The sequence below is a fragment of the Echeneis naucrates genome, chromosome 6, assembly GCF_900963305.1.
Source record: "Echeneis naucrates chromosome 6, fEcheNa1.1, whole genome shotgun sequence".
In the NCBI taxonomy this organism is placed as follows: domain Eukaryota; kingdom Metazoa; phylum Chordata; class Actinopteri; order Carangiformes; family Echeneidae; genus Echeneis; species Echeneis naucrates.
Window position 1 is genome coordinate 4,875,070 of NC_042516.1, and position 16,647 is coordinate 4,891,716.

At 41.9% G+C, this 16,647-nt stretch overlaps 1 protein-coding gene across 1 annotated transcript in view; it reads right to left on the bottom strand.

Annotated features, from left to right (window-relative positions):
* Positions 1 to 16,647, bottom strand: part of zfpm2a (zinc finger protein, FOG family member 2a) — a 114,451-nt gene that overhangs the window by 55,580 nt on the left and 42,224 nt on the right. The window contains exon 4 of the mRNA XM_029503538.1: positions 4,004 to 4,128. Within this exon, the coding sequence (XP_029359398.1) occupies positions 4,004 to 4,128 (125 nt within the window). The remainder of the gene's footprint in view (positions 1 to 4,003; positions 4,129 to 16,647) is intronic.

The window sequence follows — 16,647 nt, forward strand, 5'->3', positions numbered from 1 at the left end:
ACCTGCTACTCAATAGCTTCGACCCAGACTGTTAATTTAGCCCCCCGATTGCAGACATTTATGTCTGAGTGTCACTATTAATTTGCGTTAATTTGGAGAGTGCGAGGAAGCCGGGCAGAGGCGTTGTCAGCAGCCGGCTGAATGTGCTCGTCGCTCACCTGCGCGGGGGCTGCGGCTGTAATTGGAGTCTAATGGTCTGATTGATCAGTGAGAGAAGTGAGGGATGAGGCAGCGCTCTGGCAGCTCCATCAGTCAGACAGGGAGAAGAGAGGAGAGGAGGAGGAAGAGGAACAGAGTGGGGAAAGCAGCTGACAGATACAGCAAAATGCTGGGTCCTGGGTGTTTTATTCTTTTTGGGGTTTGCTTCTCTCACTTTTTGTCTTTCTGTCTGTTACTTGCTTTGAGACCTCTGTGATCGGCCTTACTCACCTTTGCCTTGCTTGCTACAAAGTACTCTGACCAAGACAAGTTACATTGTTTTTAGTTCAGACTTCGGTCTCTCCCTTTAATAATGGACACGAGCCTCCTGTTTCTCTGACATAAGCGCGCTTGACTTCCTGAGAAACATCCTTAATTGATAAAAGTACTACATGTGGTAACTAGTATGTATAGGAATGGATGTATATTAAAACTACATAATACCCCAAATAGAGTGTAAAAAGACACAGTTAGCACAGTAAGACTAGGCATCTGATCCATCTAATATAGTGCAACGTGATTGTGTTAACAGTTCTGCAACAGCAATAACTATGACTCCAGCGCTTCATGCCAAGCTGAGCCCCTGGGGTGTACAGACCTGCCACGGCCGACCCATCAGCTGTGAAATCTGCTTTCCTCTTTGATAAACGGTCGAGATGTGACCCTATCTCAGTCCTGCAGATGCCCAGATTTCCTGTCATGCTTTTTCCACTCTGTTTTTTCCTGCTTCCTCTCTCTCTCTCCTCCCCCTGCACACTCTCTTTTCATTCTTTCTTTTTCAAGCTTTATACCTCTCTTTCCAGGACTGCCTGGACAACTGCATGAAATGCTCCACTCACTGTTCTTTCTCAGTATCATCCATCACTACTGAGGCCTGTCGTCCAACCGGCAGCTAGGCCAGTTTGCTGCCTCTAGAGACCAGTAACAGCCCTCCCCTTACCTCCACAGAACTACTCCCTAGACACCAACCAGACGTAACAAACTTTCCTCCTAAATGGCTCTGAATGGGCCAAAGTCCCGCACCTGTCCACTTTAATGCAGAAGCATCTCAAATTCACTGTATTTTCATTATTAACTTTAAGTCACTTTAAGGAGTCATAGCACTTCAGTCTCTCTGGGCCTGATGCCAGGGATAGAGAAGCAGACCCGTGCACCATACAGAGCAGCCAGACAAAAATAGCTTGACCTCCAAAAAGTCATATCTTAAATGACGTGTCTGGATGGAGGAATAAAATATGTTTGATTTCAGAGAGGGCATATCAATATCTCACCATGTGTCATGTGTTTCAACCATGAGAGCGATGTCACTCCACCATATACCTTGGGGTAATTCATTCACCTCTATGGTTTCAAAAAAATCTAAGAGAGCAAAAGGAGATTTAATAGTCTGTGGAGGTCACACTTCATAAGAATGACTGAGAGAGTCTCATAGCTGAGTTAGAGACCCATGAAGCAATGAGCCTTTATTTCTAGCTCAAACATTTTCTGCCTACTTCTAACCCCGCCGCAGCACTGGCCCCCCCTAACATTCATCAAAACTAGCCAGCTACCTCCTTTGTCTTTCACTCTCCTCCATTTCCCAACATTCACATTTCTTATTCCAACTTTTCCCTCTCCAGGTGAGGCATCAGGGTTTCCTCCTGTCTTGAAGTGTCACCATCTGAAGTTTTGCACAAGTTTCCCACCAGCAGCCTCCCACTGAAATAACTGTGATAAATGTAGCACAACATTGGGGATGTTGCCAGCGGCTGCATGTTTAACAAGGCAGCAGCTTCAAGACTTGAGGTTTGATTAAACAACAACAACAACAAAAAAAGAAGAAACAAATCTACGCTACTGAAAATGTGATGATTCCCCTATGATGTGGAAAACTACTTGCATTGACTGAACAAAGTAAAAAGGCACACATTGAAGCAAAAAAAGGAGGCTAAGTAAAACAATGCGCCCGTTGGATTGACCTAGCCTTTAATGAGAGATAGTGAGAAGCTGCTAACAGCCAGTATCCCATCTGAGAGATGAAACTTAGGAGAGGAGGAGGGCAAGCAGCAAAGCATTGAAAGGGCCCCCATGGGAACAGACACACATGAGATCCTTAAAGGCAATATGCCAGAGCTTCTTCCTTTGCTTTTAATTGCGAGGGAGGTTTGGCATATTCTGTAACCCCTCCACTGCCTATTACAGGTGATGACCAACACCTGCTCGCTTAAAAAAAAAAAAAAAGAAAACCTGGGGAGGATCTGGAAAGCGGCAATGAATTCCTCTGAGAGTAGTTAGTTAGGAACTTATCACTCTCGCCAAGAGCAACAAGGAGCTTATGCATCTCGTTCAGCAGGTAGTGTGATAAGTTTATAAAGTTTGTATCTTCTGAAAACACCCAAGTAACAAACAATTCAGAGAGATTTTTTATGTGATATCACTTGGTAACTTTGAAGGTTATTTGAGGGACAGCTGAAGGTTGGTTTTGGATTCCTTTCGCAGAAATTCATGCTGGAGAAATAAATGAAGTGTGTTACTTTGGGAGGCAACTTGAGGTGTTGCTCTGTCAAATCACTTTTCCGCCCAAGGATAACTGGCTTTACCCTGAGAGAAGCCATATTTCATGGCTATAATACGGCCTCAGTTATTTAAAGCCACTGATGACTTCAAAACCATGAGGAAAGCTTAGAATACACTCGAAACCGCTCTGAAATGATTTAATAAAGTTTTGTATTTGAGGAATCTGAGAAAATGGGGGGAAGGTCTCAGAGTCCAAAGTCTTCATGGACTTGTCCTTATGTTTCTTAACAGGATGAATGTGAGTCTGGTTACAGATTTAATGGGTATTTCTTAATTAATCCAAATGTGGAATTGAATATCAAAACCTTGGAGGACTTGTCACTCCACGAGAGCAGCAGGTCAACACGAGCCTCTACTGGGATCTTTGGAACAAGCGATGTGACGCTGCTGTGTGCAGGGTAACATAAAAAATTATCGACTGTGACTCCATTCAGTTGAAGCTGGCGCTGAGCTCAAAATCCACCAATTAAAGTGTTTTGTCATATATGTAGATGAAAGGGTTAAAATGAATGCACTTCAAAGGCTTTTGTTAAGGGCCAGCTAGATCCTGGAAATAGTCACCTCAATAGACTTGAATGTCATAGGAAATACTGCTCACATGGGCTTAATGATGGAGGTCGAGGAATCATGTTGCCATAGCTGTTAAAGGCAAAGTTTGACCAAATAAAGTAGTTTAACGCCAGCTTTTAATGATCTGAAGTATCCTGCAACTCGCACGTAACAACATGATGTGATTTTTAATGAGATAAAGCTGGAAGTGATGCCATAGTGATTTTTGCTTTACTGCTAAATCAAGAACTCATGTGATTAAACATGCAACATAAAAATCAAAATTGTTTTTCTTTTAAACGTCCAAAGATTAAACCAATGCTTCCTTTGTCTTTTCATGTGTTAAACCAGCTTCACTTAGATTGAATAAAATTTGGCTGTAGGGCTTTTGACCAGAATTAAGAGATGGATCACATGTTGGGACTTCCTCACATTGTGTCCACATTTGATTGATTTGTTTGCTAATGTTTGATGCCTTGCCAGGCATCTTGCTACATCGCTGAACTGCTGACATATATGTAAGCTGTAAACTTCATGTAAGCTGATAACCAGTGACACCTCAGCCATCTCAGAGTCAAGGTTAAAGACCAGAGGGTTTCTTTTAAGCCTTTGCTTGTCTCATGTTTCTTTTAGTCTTTATTTCAAGGTTAGTAAATATAAAATTTTCATAATTATCATATTGGCCAAAATAGGAACATACCAGTGCGGTGTTTTCAGCACTCATCTCAATCTTCCCCTCGAAGGGTCCCCATGTTGTCCCCACAGGGAGCTGCTGCCGGCTGTGGATCCGACGCTCGCCGTCTTTAAGGAAGGCATCCAGCTCTCCTAAAAACACACCAGAACCAAATGCAGTCAGCCATAGTGCTCTATGCAGCACGTAAGTTCCACATCGAATCACTGGGGATGTTCTTTCATTGTCCTTTCCCCTTCAAACCTACATGTGCGATGACATTATTGTCTCTGGGCCCTGCAGTCATCAATAAAGGTTAAAACCATACAGTTTCAAAATGGATAAGCAAATCAAGTGAGCATCCATCTGATGTTGTTCCTCAGACAAATGGCGTGCTAACCTCACTTGAAAGGTGTCTTGTGTTGAGATAATGTCTTTGAGACAGAACAGACTTGCTGGCTGGTGAGAGCAGCCAGTGGCAGGCACGTTTCTGTTGTTCCAGGAAGACTGCTCTTGTTAGTGCTGAGCACAACTCTAGCTAATTAAAAGTGAAGCTGGATAGCACAGCTAGCTCTGCCAGTGCTCACCTCTATGATACCCCCTGCTATCATACCTCTTCGAGTAAACATACTTTTTTTTAGGAAGGTGATTAATCAAATAGTTATGATAAATTCCACTGCAAGCCATGGCATTGTTTACAGAGATGGATATGTCCCTGTTTATGTGTGTCTGCATCCGTGCTGCAAAGAGAACTGTGCACTTCTGACTGGCTGCCTTGTCCTAAGTTTTACAAACTTTGTGGAAACAAAATGTGATCAAGTCATGTTTGAGACTTGAATGTAACTGTCTGATCATTGGGCTGGCCTTTGTGTGGTTAGCGTTCTGGGTCAGAACATCATCACAGTTTTGCGAGCCTCCAAATAAAGCATGAAAGCAATCTGCCAGCTACTAATAATCATAATGTATTCTTATTCAAACAAAGTCTAACATGAGTTAACATTGTGCCTTTTAACCTATTTGTTCGCATATGTAGCTAATGGGTATTCAGGGCATTCAGTTCAAGCTGAATGGGCTGAAGTCATCACTAAACTTTTCTGATGCGAATGTGGTATAATGACCTATTTAGCTCTGCTCCTCTCTGTAAATATCAGCTGTGTATCTTCAGCCTGCTGCTGTTTCCGTTAGTTGCACTGGTATGGAAGTGTGTGCTTATGTGCTGCTTCCCATGCATAAACATGATCTAAACATCAGGCGAGTGTTATTACTTGCCGGGAGGTGGGGGTGGGGGGTCACTCTAGCACCAATAAAAAACAGAAAGGTCAGCCATTAAAAATTCCCTTTGAAAAGCTTTTTGTTATAGTGCCATACTAGCATTTGACACGTCAGCAAGCCACAAATGAAATAATCCGGAGGACTCCATCTTTCCCTTCAACCCACATCCTCCTATGTTCCTGCTGTTGCTTGCTGCCTTCCTGGTGTTTCAGTGGAAGGTGGGTAAGCTCATTACAGAGAAATAATTAAACATTGGTGCACAGCTGGTCGTCATCACAGAGAGCAACAGCCACCGCTTGATGCATTCTGTTTGTCCTCAGATAAGACCCACGGCCTTTAACCGCTTGGATGCAAGTTCCTGTTTAGCCCCGCTTGACACAGAGCTACAGCCATCCCCAGCCAAAGATTTTGAGTCCTTTCCCCATTTCTTTCTTTTTTTGGGTGGAATGGTCAGAGTAAAAAGGGGGTAACGGGTAGTGTAGGTGCGAGAAGTGGGGGGGTAGATTCAATTTGTGTGGTTTGTGGTCCACCATGTTTAGGTGCCAGTTGTGCACATCCCATACCAAATGTTGCCTGAGGACCTTGGCTCACAGATGGCTTGTCACATCTGTTGCTGATACTAAAGGAAGATCTCCACAAAAACACCCATGGATGAATAATGAGTTCACTTTATAGACTGTCTGTATGTTCTCTGTGATCATTTACAGGTTTACTGATTTAAAATACGCAGACAGATGTGTTCTGTTAGCAACTTGGCAACTCACAATTTTTGTATTATGTCAGCATCAAGTCTTGTCATAGTGACAACTCCTTAAAAGCCCTAATCCTACAAGTCATCACAAATGAATTTAGAGCAAATACAAAAAAGGTTGTGTCACAGTCCAAATGACAAACAGAACCAAGTGGACAGCTCCTGATGGCCAATGATGAGATTAACAACCCCAGCACCTGTGTTCTCTCCTCAACACTGCTCTCTGTCCAGTTCTCAAATGCCACACACTTGGCAAACCATGAGCCCATGATGTGGCTCAAGAGCTGTACCCCTCCTTTAAATCTCAACCAACCCCTCTCTTCACCACCTTCACCCTTTGCACCCCCCTCAATCACCACCACCTACCCCCTACCCCCCACCCCAACCTTGATAAGATCATCATCTGTCGCTAGACTCTAGGGTCTGTTCCTGCACTCCACAGATACTTGGCAGGCCAATGAATGTCCCTTTGTGTGGAGAGATCCTCCTCAGATAGCACCCAAGATGCTCCATGTTGGCATCTGTTTGTTTTTTGTTTTTTTCATGTGTGTATGTGTGTCCTGTCTTTCTTTTCTGTTATGGTGGGGAGGAACAGGGAACCTTGTCTCTCTGTTCAGTGGCAGAGGACTGAATGTTAATGAGTTTCTCAGAAGCAGGGCGCCAGCCTGCTATGATTTAAAGAATAGATGGGTGTGGACTATTGACAGACAGAAACCATAAAGAGGTGAATTACAACTTTCTACATGAAGATGATATTAATAAATATAAGGAAACACTTTTCAGAACTATATTTGCCATGAAATTGTCCCTTTCATTTTCCATTAAGGTTGGATAAATCATCTTATTCCACACTGGCTGACATTATCACGTCTATTGTGTATCAGCTTGTTCCAGCTATTCATTTGCAGGGTGTTTTCTCTGATTGATATGTCCAAACTCAAAATTACATGACTTATATTCCCACACCATGCAAATAAATAGAAATGTTCTTTATCGATGATTCTTGTGCATCATTGTGTACCATTCCTCAGATCTTTGGTGTATCATATTTTCTATCAATGGAAACTGATAGCAGGTTTCTGACCAAACTGCTGTGTTCTGATAGTTCTAATAGGACCTATTCTGTATAGAGCAAGATTTAAATCTTTTTTAAATTGAAAAGCAGATTGTATGTTTTATATTAATACCATTAAAGTATCAGAGCTCTCACTCCACAGAGAAATGTGCACAGTCTGTATTCAGAAACCTACAGACCCCTTCAGAGTCCTAATATGAACTGTAACTTTGTGATGTCACAACAAAAGAGTCACTGCCTTCAGCCTACCTATGCTGGACCTACCCTCCAAGCTTGCGTGACACGGTTTTTACCTGAAAAAGTCACAGACTTCTTGTTGCTAGAGCTCCAGAGAGAAGCTAGAGAGAAAATAACTAAAACTGCAGAGGGAGAACTTTAGGTTGTTAAATCCCAAATATATCATCTGATGAAACACCTGGAATTTCTCTAAATATGGCACCTATGAGAGGTCTCAAAGTCTGTTTTGTAAATTATTCTCACTTTTAAATGAAATTCTATAATATTCAAATAAGTTTACATTGATTTAGGGCTACAACTAAAATATTCTTTCCCTGAAATAGGTAAAATGCAATGATAGAATCACATTTCACTGTGAATGTCTCTATTAATGCACATGAACTGTAAGTCTGAATTTTCTTAATATAATTCCTAGCCAAGAATAAAGTCTGCGCAAATGGTTCAAGATGACAAATGACATCATCAACTTGCTGCTGCAGATTAACATTTGTTAAAGCAATGGATATGCTTGAGCTATTTTCAACATGAATTTAACTTCTTTAACTAGTTAAAAAAAAATAACTTGGAGGAAGGAAAATATAGTGATTTCAGCTTTAAAAAGCAAACCAAAAAGGAAAAATAAATTGGTTTGATCACTGGCTCTGCGTCTGCTTTACTTCATCTTTTATCATGGTTATATTAACAGTAAGGATGGATGTGAAAGGGAAACAAAAAGCGACGCTACAGAGACAAGTGGGAAAATATGCTTGAGCTTCAGACAGCAGACGATTCCTCTTGATTTCAAGCCGTACCTTTGAATCAAAGCATATAAATGACTGCTGTTCAAAGTTCAATAACCTATGTTGCAATTCACAGATGTCCTACTGAATCCCAGTCATCTCCACTGATAGGCCACGTTATAGAGCCAGCAAATGGGCTATAAATTAATATACCATGATAGAGGCATATGGGGTGAAATGGAATGCACTGTATCGGTTCAACAAAAGGTGTCACATCTTTAAAGCAGATATGTGATATGAAATTTTACAGCTGAAGGAGAAATGTCACAGAGCTTTGATAAGAGAGCGATGAACTCCCCCCCTACCCAAACTGCCATTATCAGGTCCGAGTGAGCAAAATGCATCATTTATAACCCACAGCTCACACTATAATCTCAGTGAAAGGCAGTTGTTTTAAATTGTGGAGGTCCCCCCACCATCAAGAGTACCACCTCAACTCCCTCTCTCTTCCTCTCTCAACTATGCCCCTCACCCACGAAACCCACCTTGACTGGCCAACCAGCCACAGAGAGTGAAGAAAAAGTTTAACATACAAATCTCTAGGCAACCACATGAGTTTGGCCAGGGGGGCGCGTTCTAGGGAGGAGGAGGGAGAAGTGATTTGGTAGTGCAGATTCAGCCCTTAAGGTCAGCCTTGTTTTCAGGCGGTGGACACCTTGGGGGGAAAGATTTAAACAAGACAATGGGATTAGGGCATTTTAACTGTGACATTGCTGAGCAGGGGGTTGTTGGGTGGCGAGGGGTGCTGTGGGGGTTCGTTTTAAGAGAGACTCAAACCCCCTTGCTGTAGACAGACTAAACAATGTGTTCAAAGACACAGAAATGCATGCATCAAAACAGATAGATAAGAAGGTTGAGATTGGATGCTTCTGAAAGCAGTTTATGTTTAATGACCATGCTTTGTAAAACTATGATATACTGTATAATTGACTTTAGATATTATGGGTTAGGTTGTGACAGGGTTGCGGTAACATTTAAAGCTAATGTTTAAGATTTAAAGGAATACAGAGTTTAAGATCAGTATAATTTCTCTGCCTGTTATCTTATCTTAGCATTAATACCAATGAAAAGTGCTGGTCCAAATGCCATAAAATCTGTTGACTCATTAATGAACACAGAATATTATCATATTTATTTATTTGTTTTTCTTGTATAAAGACCGAGAGGAAAGATGAGAATGTGTCGTTTATGACCTCAGCTACTTTTTGGCTTAAAGCAGTAACACTTAAGATACCTGGCAAGATGTCGCTCATAAACAGCAATAAAACAACAAGCTCATTTTTATAATGTAGCTTTTGTATATATTAAACAAACAAAATGTAGCATATCATTTCGAAGTTGTTGGGTAAACTGAGCCAGGCTAGCTCTTTCCACCTGACTCTATACTAACTTCCTGCTGGCAGTAGACTTTTATTTAACAAGCAGATACGAGAGTGGTATTGATCATTTCAGATAACTCTCTGCCAGAAAAAAATAAAAGCCCTTCATATATTAATTTAATAGCATCGCTGTAGTAAGATGGTGGCAATTCCACAGACATATATCATGTGGTGTGGAATTGTCCAATGTGAACAAGTGACATTGGACTATGTGTTTAAATAAGGAAACCAAGACAACCTAGGATTATGATGAGCCCTCTTTTACCCCCTGTGAATCTGAACTGCAACAATTAAAGTCATAGAGGAACAGAAAGGTTCAGAGATGTGCAAGTACACATACACACACTCACTCACACACAACGTGGTCTTGCAGTACATTATCAACACACAGACTGTTGTTTGGTGCCATTGAATGAATTGAAATATACCAGCTGTCAGGCGCTCCATTTCATCAAAAGCCTGGTGAAGTTTGCAGCAGGGCTGGTAGACAACAATCTCTGAAACATCCATCTTTAGGGAAGCACTGCAATTTCTATTGATAGCATGTAAAGGGGGACAGCAAAACTTAAAGAATGACTGTCCTCACACCAAGATATGGCCATATCTCAGACAACATCTAGAGGACACACACCACTCCTGCTGAAATCTGATTACTTTAAATGCCTTTCTTTAAAATTTCACAACCATCAAAAGGACATTACTCTACCTGAGTGTGTCAGGATGAATGAGTAATTGATGGTGTGTTCACTAGGAATGCATGTATTTGAGACCAATGGATATGAAGGCTGCTGGACTTTGCCTGGTAAAAGAAGTCCCAATTTTGACTGTTCATTCTTGTCACCAGCGAAACAGAGCATGCCGCCTGACATGCCGATATATATGTAGAAAGAAATAGAGGGGGAAATTAATTTGAAGAATATTTACATGACTGCACTTTTAGTTTTTAGTGAGTAACTAATGTTGCTACATTCAATTCTTAATATTCTGTGGTTAATTCAGAGACTATTTTTAAAGTACTCCTGAATTTCCTCCCAAGTCAATTACCAGACTGAAACTTCCCCTGGGTAACAGGGAATTCTGTTTTTTCCTGGGTGACCTAGTTGTCTTTTGTGAGTAGGTTTTAGCCAGAGCAGTTTGACAGTCAACAGATAAGATGGATTAAGCTTTTTTTTTTTTTTTATCCAGTTTTGATGTGAACAGCGTAAAAGCGGGTTAAATCATTGAGTTTCAGGAGTATTTTTAAATGCCTGGAGATAGTGTGATAAAAGAGCTAAACCTAAGACTTGGGCAGGGAAGGTCAAGGTCGCGACTTTGGAGAGCAGCTACTGGGTGACGGGGGCCAGCTCTTGTCTCTCTGGGAACGAGCTGAGCACCGCAGCCGAGCCCACCTCTCATCACTCTCAGAAAAGATACAGGAAAAGAGTGAAACAAAATCCAGTGAGAGCTCAACGGGCGGCATCAAAGAGCGGTGCACCCTGACTATGTGTGGGTTGCTTGTGTGAGTGTGTGTGTGTGTGTGTGTGTGTGTGTGTTTGTGCATAAGGAAGCATGTGTGTGAGAGTGGAGGGATGGTGGAAGGGGGAGGTTGTTTAGTTCTTGCTTGCATATGCGTGCATGCATGAATGAAATGAGTGTGTATGTGCCTGCGTCTGTGTGTGTGTGTGTGTGTGTGTATGTGTGTACACTGTAAAATATCGTTCCTCCATGAGCAACTAGCTCCATAATTATGTTTTGATTATTTGCCAGTACTAAAATAAAACAGCAATTAATCTGTTGATGTAAGACAGAAAATAGAAGGACGACGTACATATTAAACAAGCCAGTTTACAGAGCGATGCAACATTAAAAGAAAATCAAATTTTGAGAATATAATTTGTACAACACCCCCAAACCTACCACCACAACCTCCTCTTCCCTCCTCCTCGAAAACCTGATCTGACGCATGCTTAACACACGCATAGGAGTTGACAGGCGTACAGTCATGTGACACAGCTCAGCCAATCCTGCATTGATTTGAATTTTTTAAGCTGCGTGGTGATGAAGCCACTTGAGCGTAAGAAAAGGTGAAGAGGCGACCGAAATAACAAACAAATCAATGCAATATACTGGGTCAGACACTGCATGTAACATGTTTGTTTATCAAATTGTCACATCTGGCCAACACTGAGAGGTTTTTGGTTGCAAACATTTTTGAGGGGACATATTTAGACACATTTTGTGGACGTCTATTCCCCCACTGCTCCTCATGTCGGTGACAGGGGAGAGTAATCCTATACACAGGCTGCTATTGTGAAATGAGAAACTAGCCTCCTTCACTGTCAGAGACCAGATGCACCTCTCTCCCTCTCTCTCTCCCTCTCTCTCTCTGTCCTAATCTGTAAACGACTTAAAGGAGCCTTATCTCCGGGCTCTTCTGCTTCATTTCATGCTTGATTTACTTTAATTTGTCTGATAGGGCACAAGGATTTGGAAATGGCCCATCTTTCGGTGGAAAATGTTCTGATTTTTCTCCGGCATTGTTATGTGGAGGTTTTTGACTTTTCTCTCCCCCTCTCTCCTCTCTCACTCCTCCTCCTCTTTCTCCATCTCCATCTCTCTCCCACTTTCTCTCACCCCCCTCCCCTCTCTCTCTTCCTCTCTTTCTTTCTCCATCATCTCTCTTTTTTTAGAGGGGGAAGGGGAGGTGGGGATCTTGCTCCAGTGCAACAGTCTGTTTGAGTGCATTTAGATTCAAGCTAACACAGCAGAAACAAGTTTTCCATGAGGTGTGATTTTGTGATGGGCAACGGCGACATTGGAGTCGTGTTTGCCTTTCAGATCCACATTGGGCGCAGAGCAGCCGAGTGCTTCAAACCACAAAGATCTTATGTTTAAGTTAAGAGGCTACTGGCCTTCCAGTTTAGCAAGTGGGTGAGCAGTGTGTGCTGATAAAGTTGCTCCACAATGAGGGACAGGGACGAGCGACATGTCTACGGATGCCTCAAGTTCTTTTTTTCTGCTGGAGTAACTCAAGTACTTGCATGACTGTCTGACTGCTCCCTTCACCAAGACGTTTTCCCCACTTCTATTTAGTGACTGAATGACAGTAGAAGCTGTGAGCTATGATTAGAGAGGCCATATCTTACCAGATCCTGAATAATCTCCATCCCCTCCCACCAATGAGGAAGGTACAGAGGCGGCACGAAAAGCCAGAGAAAAAGAGACAAGGAGAAGCAGAGGTAACCTGTGAGCACAGAGATACAGCTCCAATGCTCTCCTTTACACACTCAGCGTGGCCCCTGAAAGGCCAAGGAAAAATCTAAATTCATTCAACCTCAGTCACTCTGACTTATCTGAGTGGTGGTGGTCATAATTAAAGAGTAGTTTACACTAAAATCTGTGCAGGAAAAAGGGATAAAAAGGGAGATCGGCAAATGAATTAGAGATCTGTTTTCAACGGTTGAAGTCATTGTCAACTGCTGGTGACATGATGGCTTTTACAATAAAAGAAAAGATTTCAATTTACCACACACGCTGACATCAAACGTCACCTACCCCACCTCCAAACACAATGTGCATAAATAAATGGTTAACTACATGCACACAAGTACACAGAGCAAGAAACAGGGAGACGATTGAAATTCATCTCACAGCCTGAATTTACTTAACTGCGGGTCTGTGCACGGTGATAAACGGAGTGATGATCCGGCAACACGTCTTTATCCATGCTTTGCTTTAATTAACGGCGGCTTGTTTGTTGAAAAGATGATTAATATGCCAATGAAAATTGCATAATTGAATACCACAACACTCGCACAATCAGGGAGGAACATGCCATTTTTTATTAACTTTTTACTATCATTATTATTACTATTATTTGGTATTTTAATTCACTTGACAAGTGGGCTCCACCTCCCCACCACAACAATGAAAGAGAAAAAGAGAAGGCAGGGGAATTGGCGTGACCAGAGAGCCACGCTGGGCCCAGCTGTTCATCACCAATGAGAGGCCTTCACATGCCAGGGCTATGTTGTCATATCAATACCTATCAGCGTGAACGCTAGACAGAGTAGGGGGTTGTGGTTTTTGGAGAGATGTGGCTTTGGTGGGACTGAGTGCATTCCTATGGCCAAATATTAATGCGAGGACACCAAACTAAATGAAAATAAAACAGTCAGGCAAATGAAACTGAGCTGTATCTGAAGCACTTGAATTCAGATTTTAGAGAAAACCTTGAAAATTCATGCGTGAAAAAGAACTACAAACCAAAGTCGCGCAAATATACTCTGTAGTTTTGTTTAAAAAAGGCCCAAAGAAATGGAAAATTCCACATGTGAGGAAGTTTCAGTTGAGCAACCAAGAGTTTACCCAGCATTATATCCCCGAGCACAGCGTGCATGAGTGTCTCCATGTTAATGTTAAATACACACATCAAATATTCAACCAATTACAATGATACCTCTTAGAAGAATGTGTGCAGCTACAGCGGCTGGGAGGCGCACCACAGAACAAACACATTCAAAGAGAATACGTTTGACGCAATGGGTGTCAAGTCCCTGGAGGCAGAAACATCACCACCACCACCACTTCAAGTCAGCCTCACATTTAGCGGCAGCTCTCGTTTTTCCTCTTTTTGGGACTTCAAGTGAAATAGTAATCGCAGTAGAAAGATACCATTGTGAGTGGACACAAATTCAGCTGAAACGCAGACAAAATGGTTGGAAGTGAATTATCTTATAAAAGGCATTCTCAGTGTGCCAGATCCCACGTAAGCACACAAAACTAGAACTGAATGTAATGACATCTTCCTCAAATGATAAGAACAGTGATTGCATTTTTGCCCTATTTTAGATTATATAACTAACAAGCATGAAGTTCCTTCATAAAGCCTCTTAGTATAGCGGATCAGTGACTAAATTTGCATCAAGGCGATGCAGCAGAGGAGTACAGTGATTTGTCTAATCTCTTGTTGCATATTTCATCATTATAATCACACATTGTGAATTTGTGATTGTGCATGTGTGGGGTTTTGGGGGAGGGGTGTTTCCTCTGCACACAGGTGATCCATACAGTGAAAAGCTTTCACCAACAGCCTCTTAAGAAATAAATGTATTTGGAAAAAGGCAGACAATGTTTACACTTAGCACTTTGATTGCAATTTAATTTTACATCACTCAGGGCGCAGAACTCACAGAGAAGCTGATGATGGACTTTCATCATCACTATCAGCAATCTGAGTGTCATTCATGTTTTGTGAGACTTGTCAGAATACTTTGAATAAACCCCTGGAGCTGTGAGATAAAAGCTTCCTTTTCTTAAAGGAGAATTGCCATGATGCACGTCCAAATTTCTTGATTACAAGACCAGGGAGGGGGGGAATAAAACCTTGAATGAAAGCCCGCTCTGAAAGTTTTCTATTTGCTGATATAACAGTCAAGTGTGTCTATAAGTCTACTTAAAACGCTTAGGTATCAGTGGAGACAGCTGCGACACCCTCGTCTTATGATTCTGTCGAGACAGTACACTATCAAACCTTTCATACCGTTCCCAAGCTACATTTCCGGTGACAAAAGCTTTGCAAAAGCCTCCTGAAGGATTCATCTATATCCTAATATTTCCAATCCAATTTAACTGGAGCAGCCGGAGTGGTCTGAGCACTAGTTTACCAATCTTTGCTTTCCAAGACTCTGTGTGCTGAAGGCTGGAGGGGTTCAATCAATGGTGCTTTGATCTCGGCTGGAACCATAATTATTTAACATTGTTACAAGGATTTCTCTAATCCATCCTACCATTAAATCCCTTTTACACCCTCATCTTCTGCAGCCTAATCTGCATCTGGGTGCTCCGTTTGTCTCTCCCTCATTTTGGCTCGCCCCTCCTTCCTTGACGACACCCTGACTTTATAATGGACTTGGGTGCCAACTTAGAAAATGTCCTGTTTACTGAGAGCAACCTGAGAGAAGTGTCAGAACTGTTTTAGAATTAGAAAGTAGAAAGTACTTGTACGGCAGCTTTGGTCAGATCACTTCTGCTTCATTTGGGGCCAAACATTTAAAAGAGTTTGAAACTAAAATGGAAAACATTTGAGAAACTTAATGATTGTCCCTTTGTGGTGCCACCTTCATTTTCAGGTTTTCCTGTTTCCACAAGTTTCTTAGGATGAACTGAGGGAATTTCAAAGTACAGGTGACTGATGCCCAAAAGGTTTAATCCCATCTGTTTATTTCCGTGATCACTTTGACTCCTGACAAAAAGGGCCCACTGTCCTTTTGCAAATATTTGCGTGTCTGTGTTTCACCATGATATAAATAGTAGCATGGGCAACTGCAAACATTTGTTGAGGCACCTGCCACACTATCGTGGCCATCTGGTCCTCCAGTTCTCCTACTATGACATATGTGCATTAAACCTGAAATGACTATTGTTTTTTTTTTTTCTTTTCTTTTGTCTTTTTCCCTTTCTTCTTTGGAGACTGAAAGAAGATGGATCGGTCACAGACCCTTCTGGGTTGGCTGGAGTCAAAAATGAGAATCAAGAGTTTTTACGTCTGACTGAAGCTGCGTTTTCAGCTTTTGCCTGTTTGATGTCTTGGAAAAAAAAAATAAAAAAATCCAGGTTGGTGTGTTTGGTTGGGGGAGGGGTTCTCTTTGCTCGTGCTCCGTCTGTGTCTGACCGTCAGGTAGATTCTCAGATGGCCACTCCTTCGGCTGACCCCTGCCTCGCCCTGGCCGGTACCCAACTGGCACTGCGAGCTGAGCAAGCTGGGCCACGCCAGCCGTCAGGGACAGCCAAGAGATTTGTGGACAAGGTGATCATATCACTTCAGTTACTGCTCTGTCACACTCATCTCCTCTTTCTGCATCTTTTCCATTGCTGTGTGCCTTATTTTAAGTGCCTGTACTGCAGTATCTTAAATCCTGATGTCAATGTGTAAGATGCCAAGGCAGCAACATGCAGGCATTTGGTCTTAAGAGGTTAAATAGTGAACTTTAACCAATTGGAGCTTTGACACCATAGCCACATGTCATCTATGTTGACATAAGTCACAAAGTAACATTTTCAAGTGTGCTTTTATTTTTATAGACCTCATTTATATACTGAAATTCCATGTTCAATGCAAGTAAGTGATCTCTGTTCAGATTTCTTGTTAGTCAAATGTTATCTCTAAGGTATTAAACTCACACACAAGCATATTGTTCTTT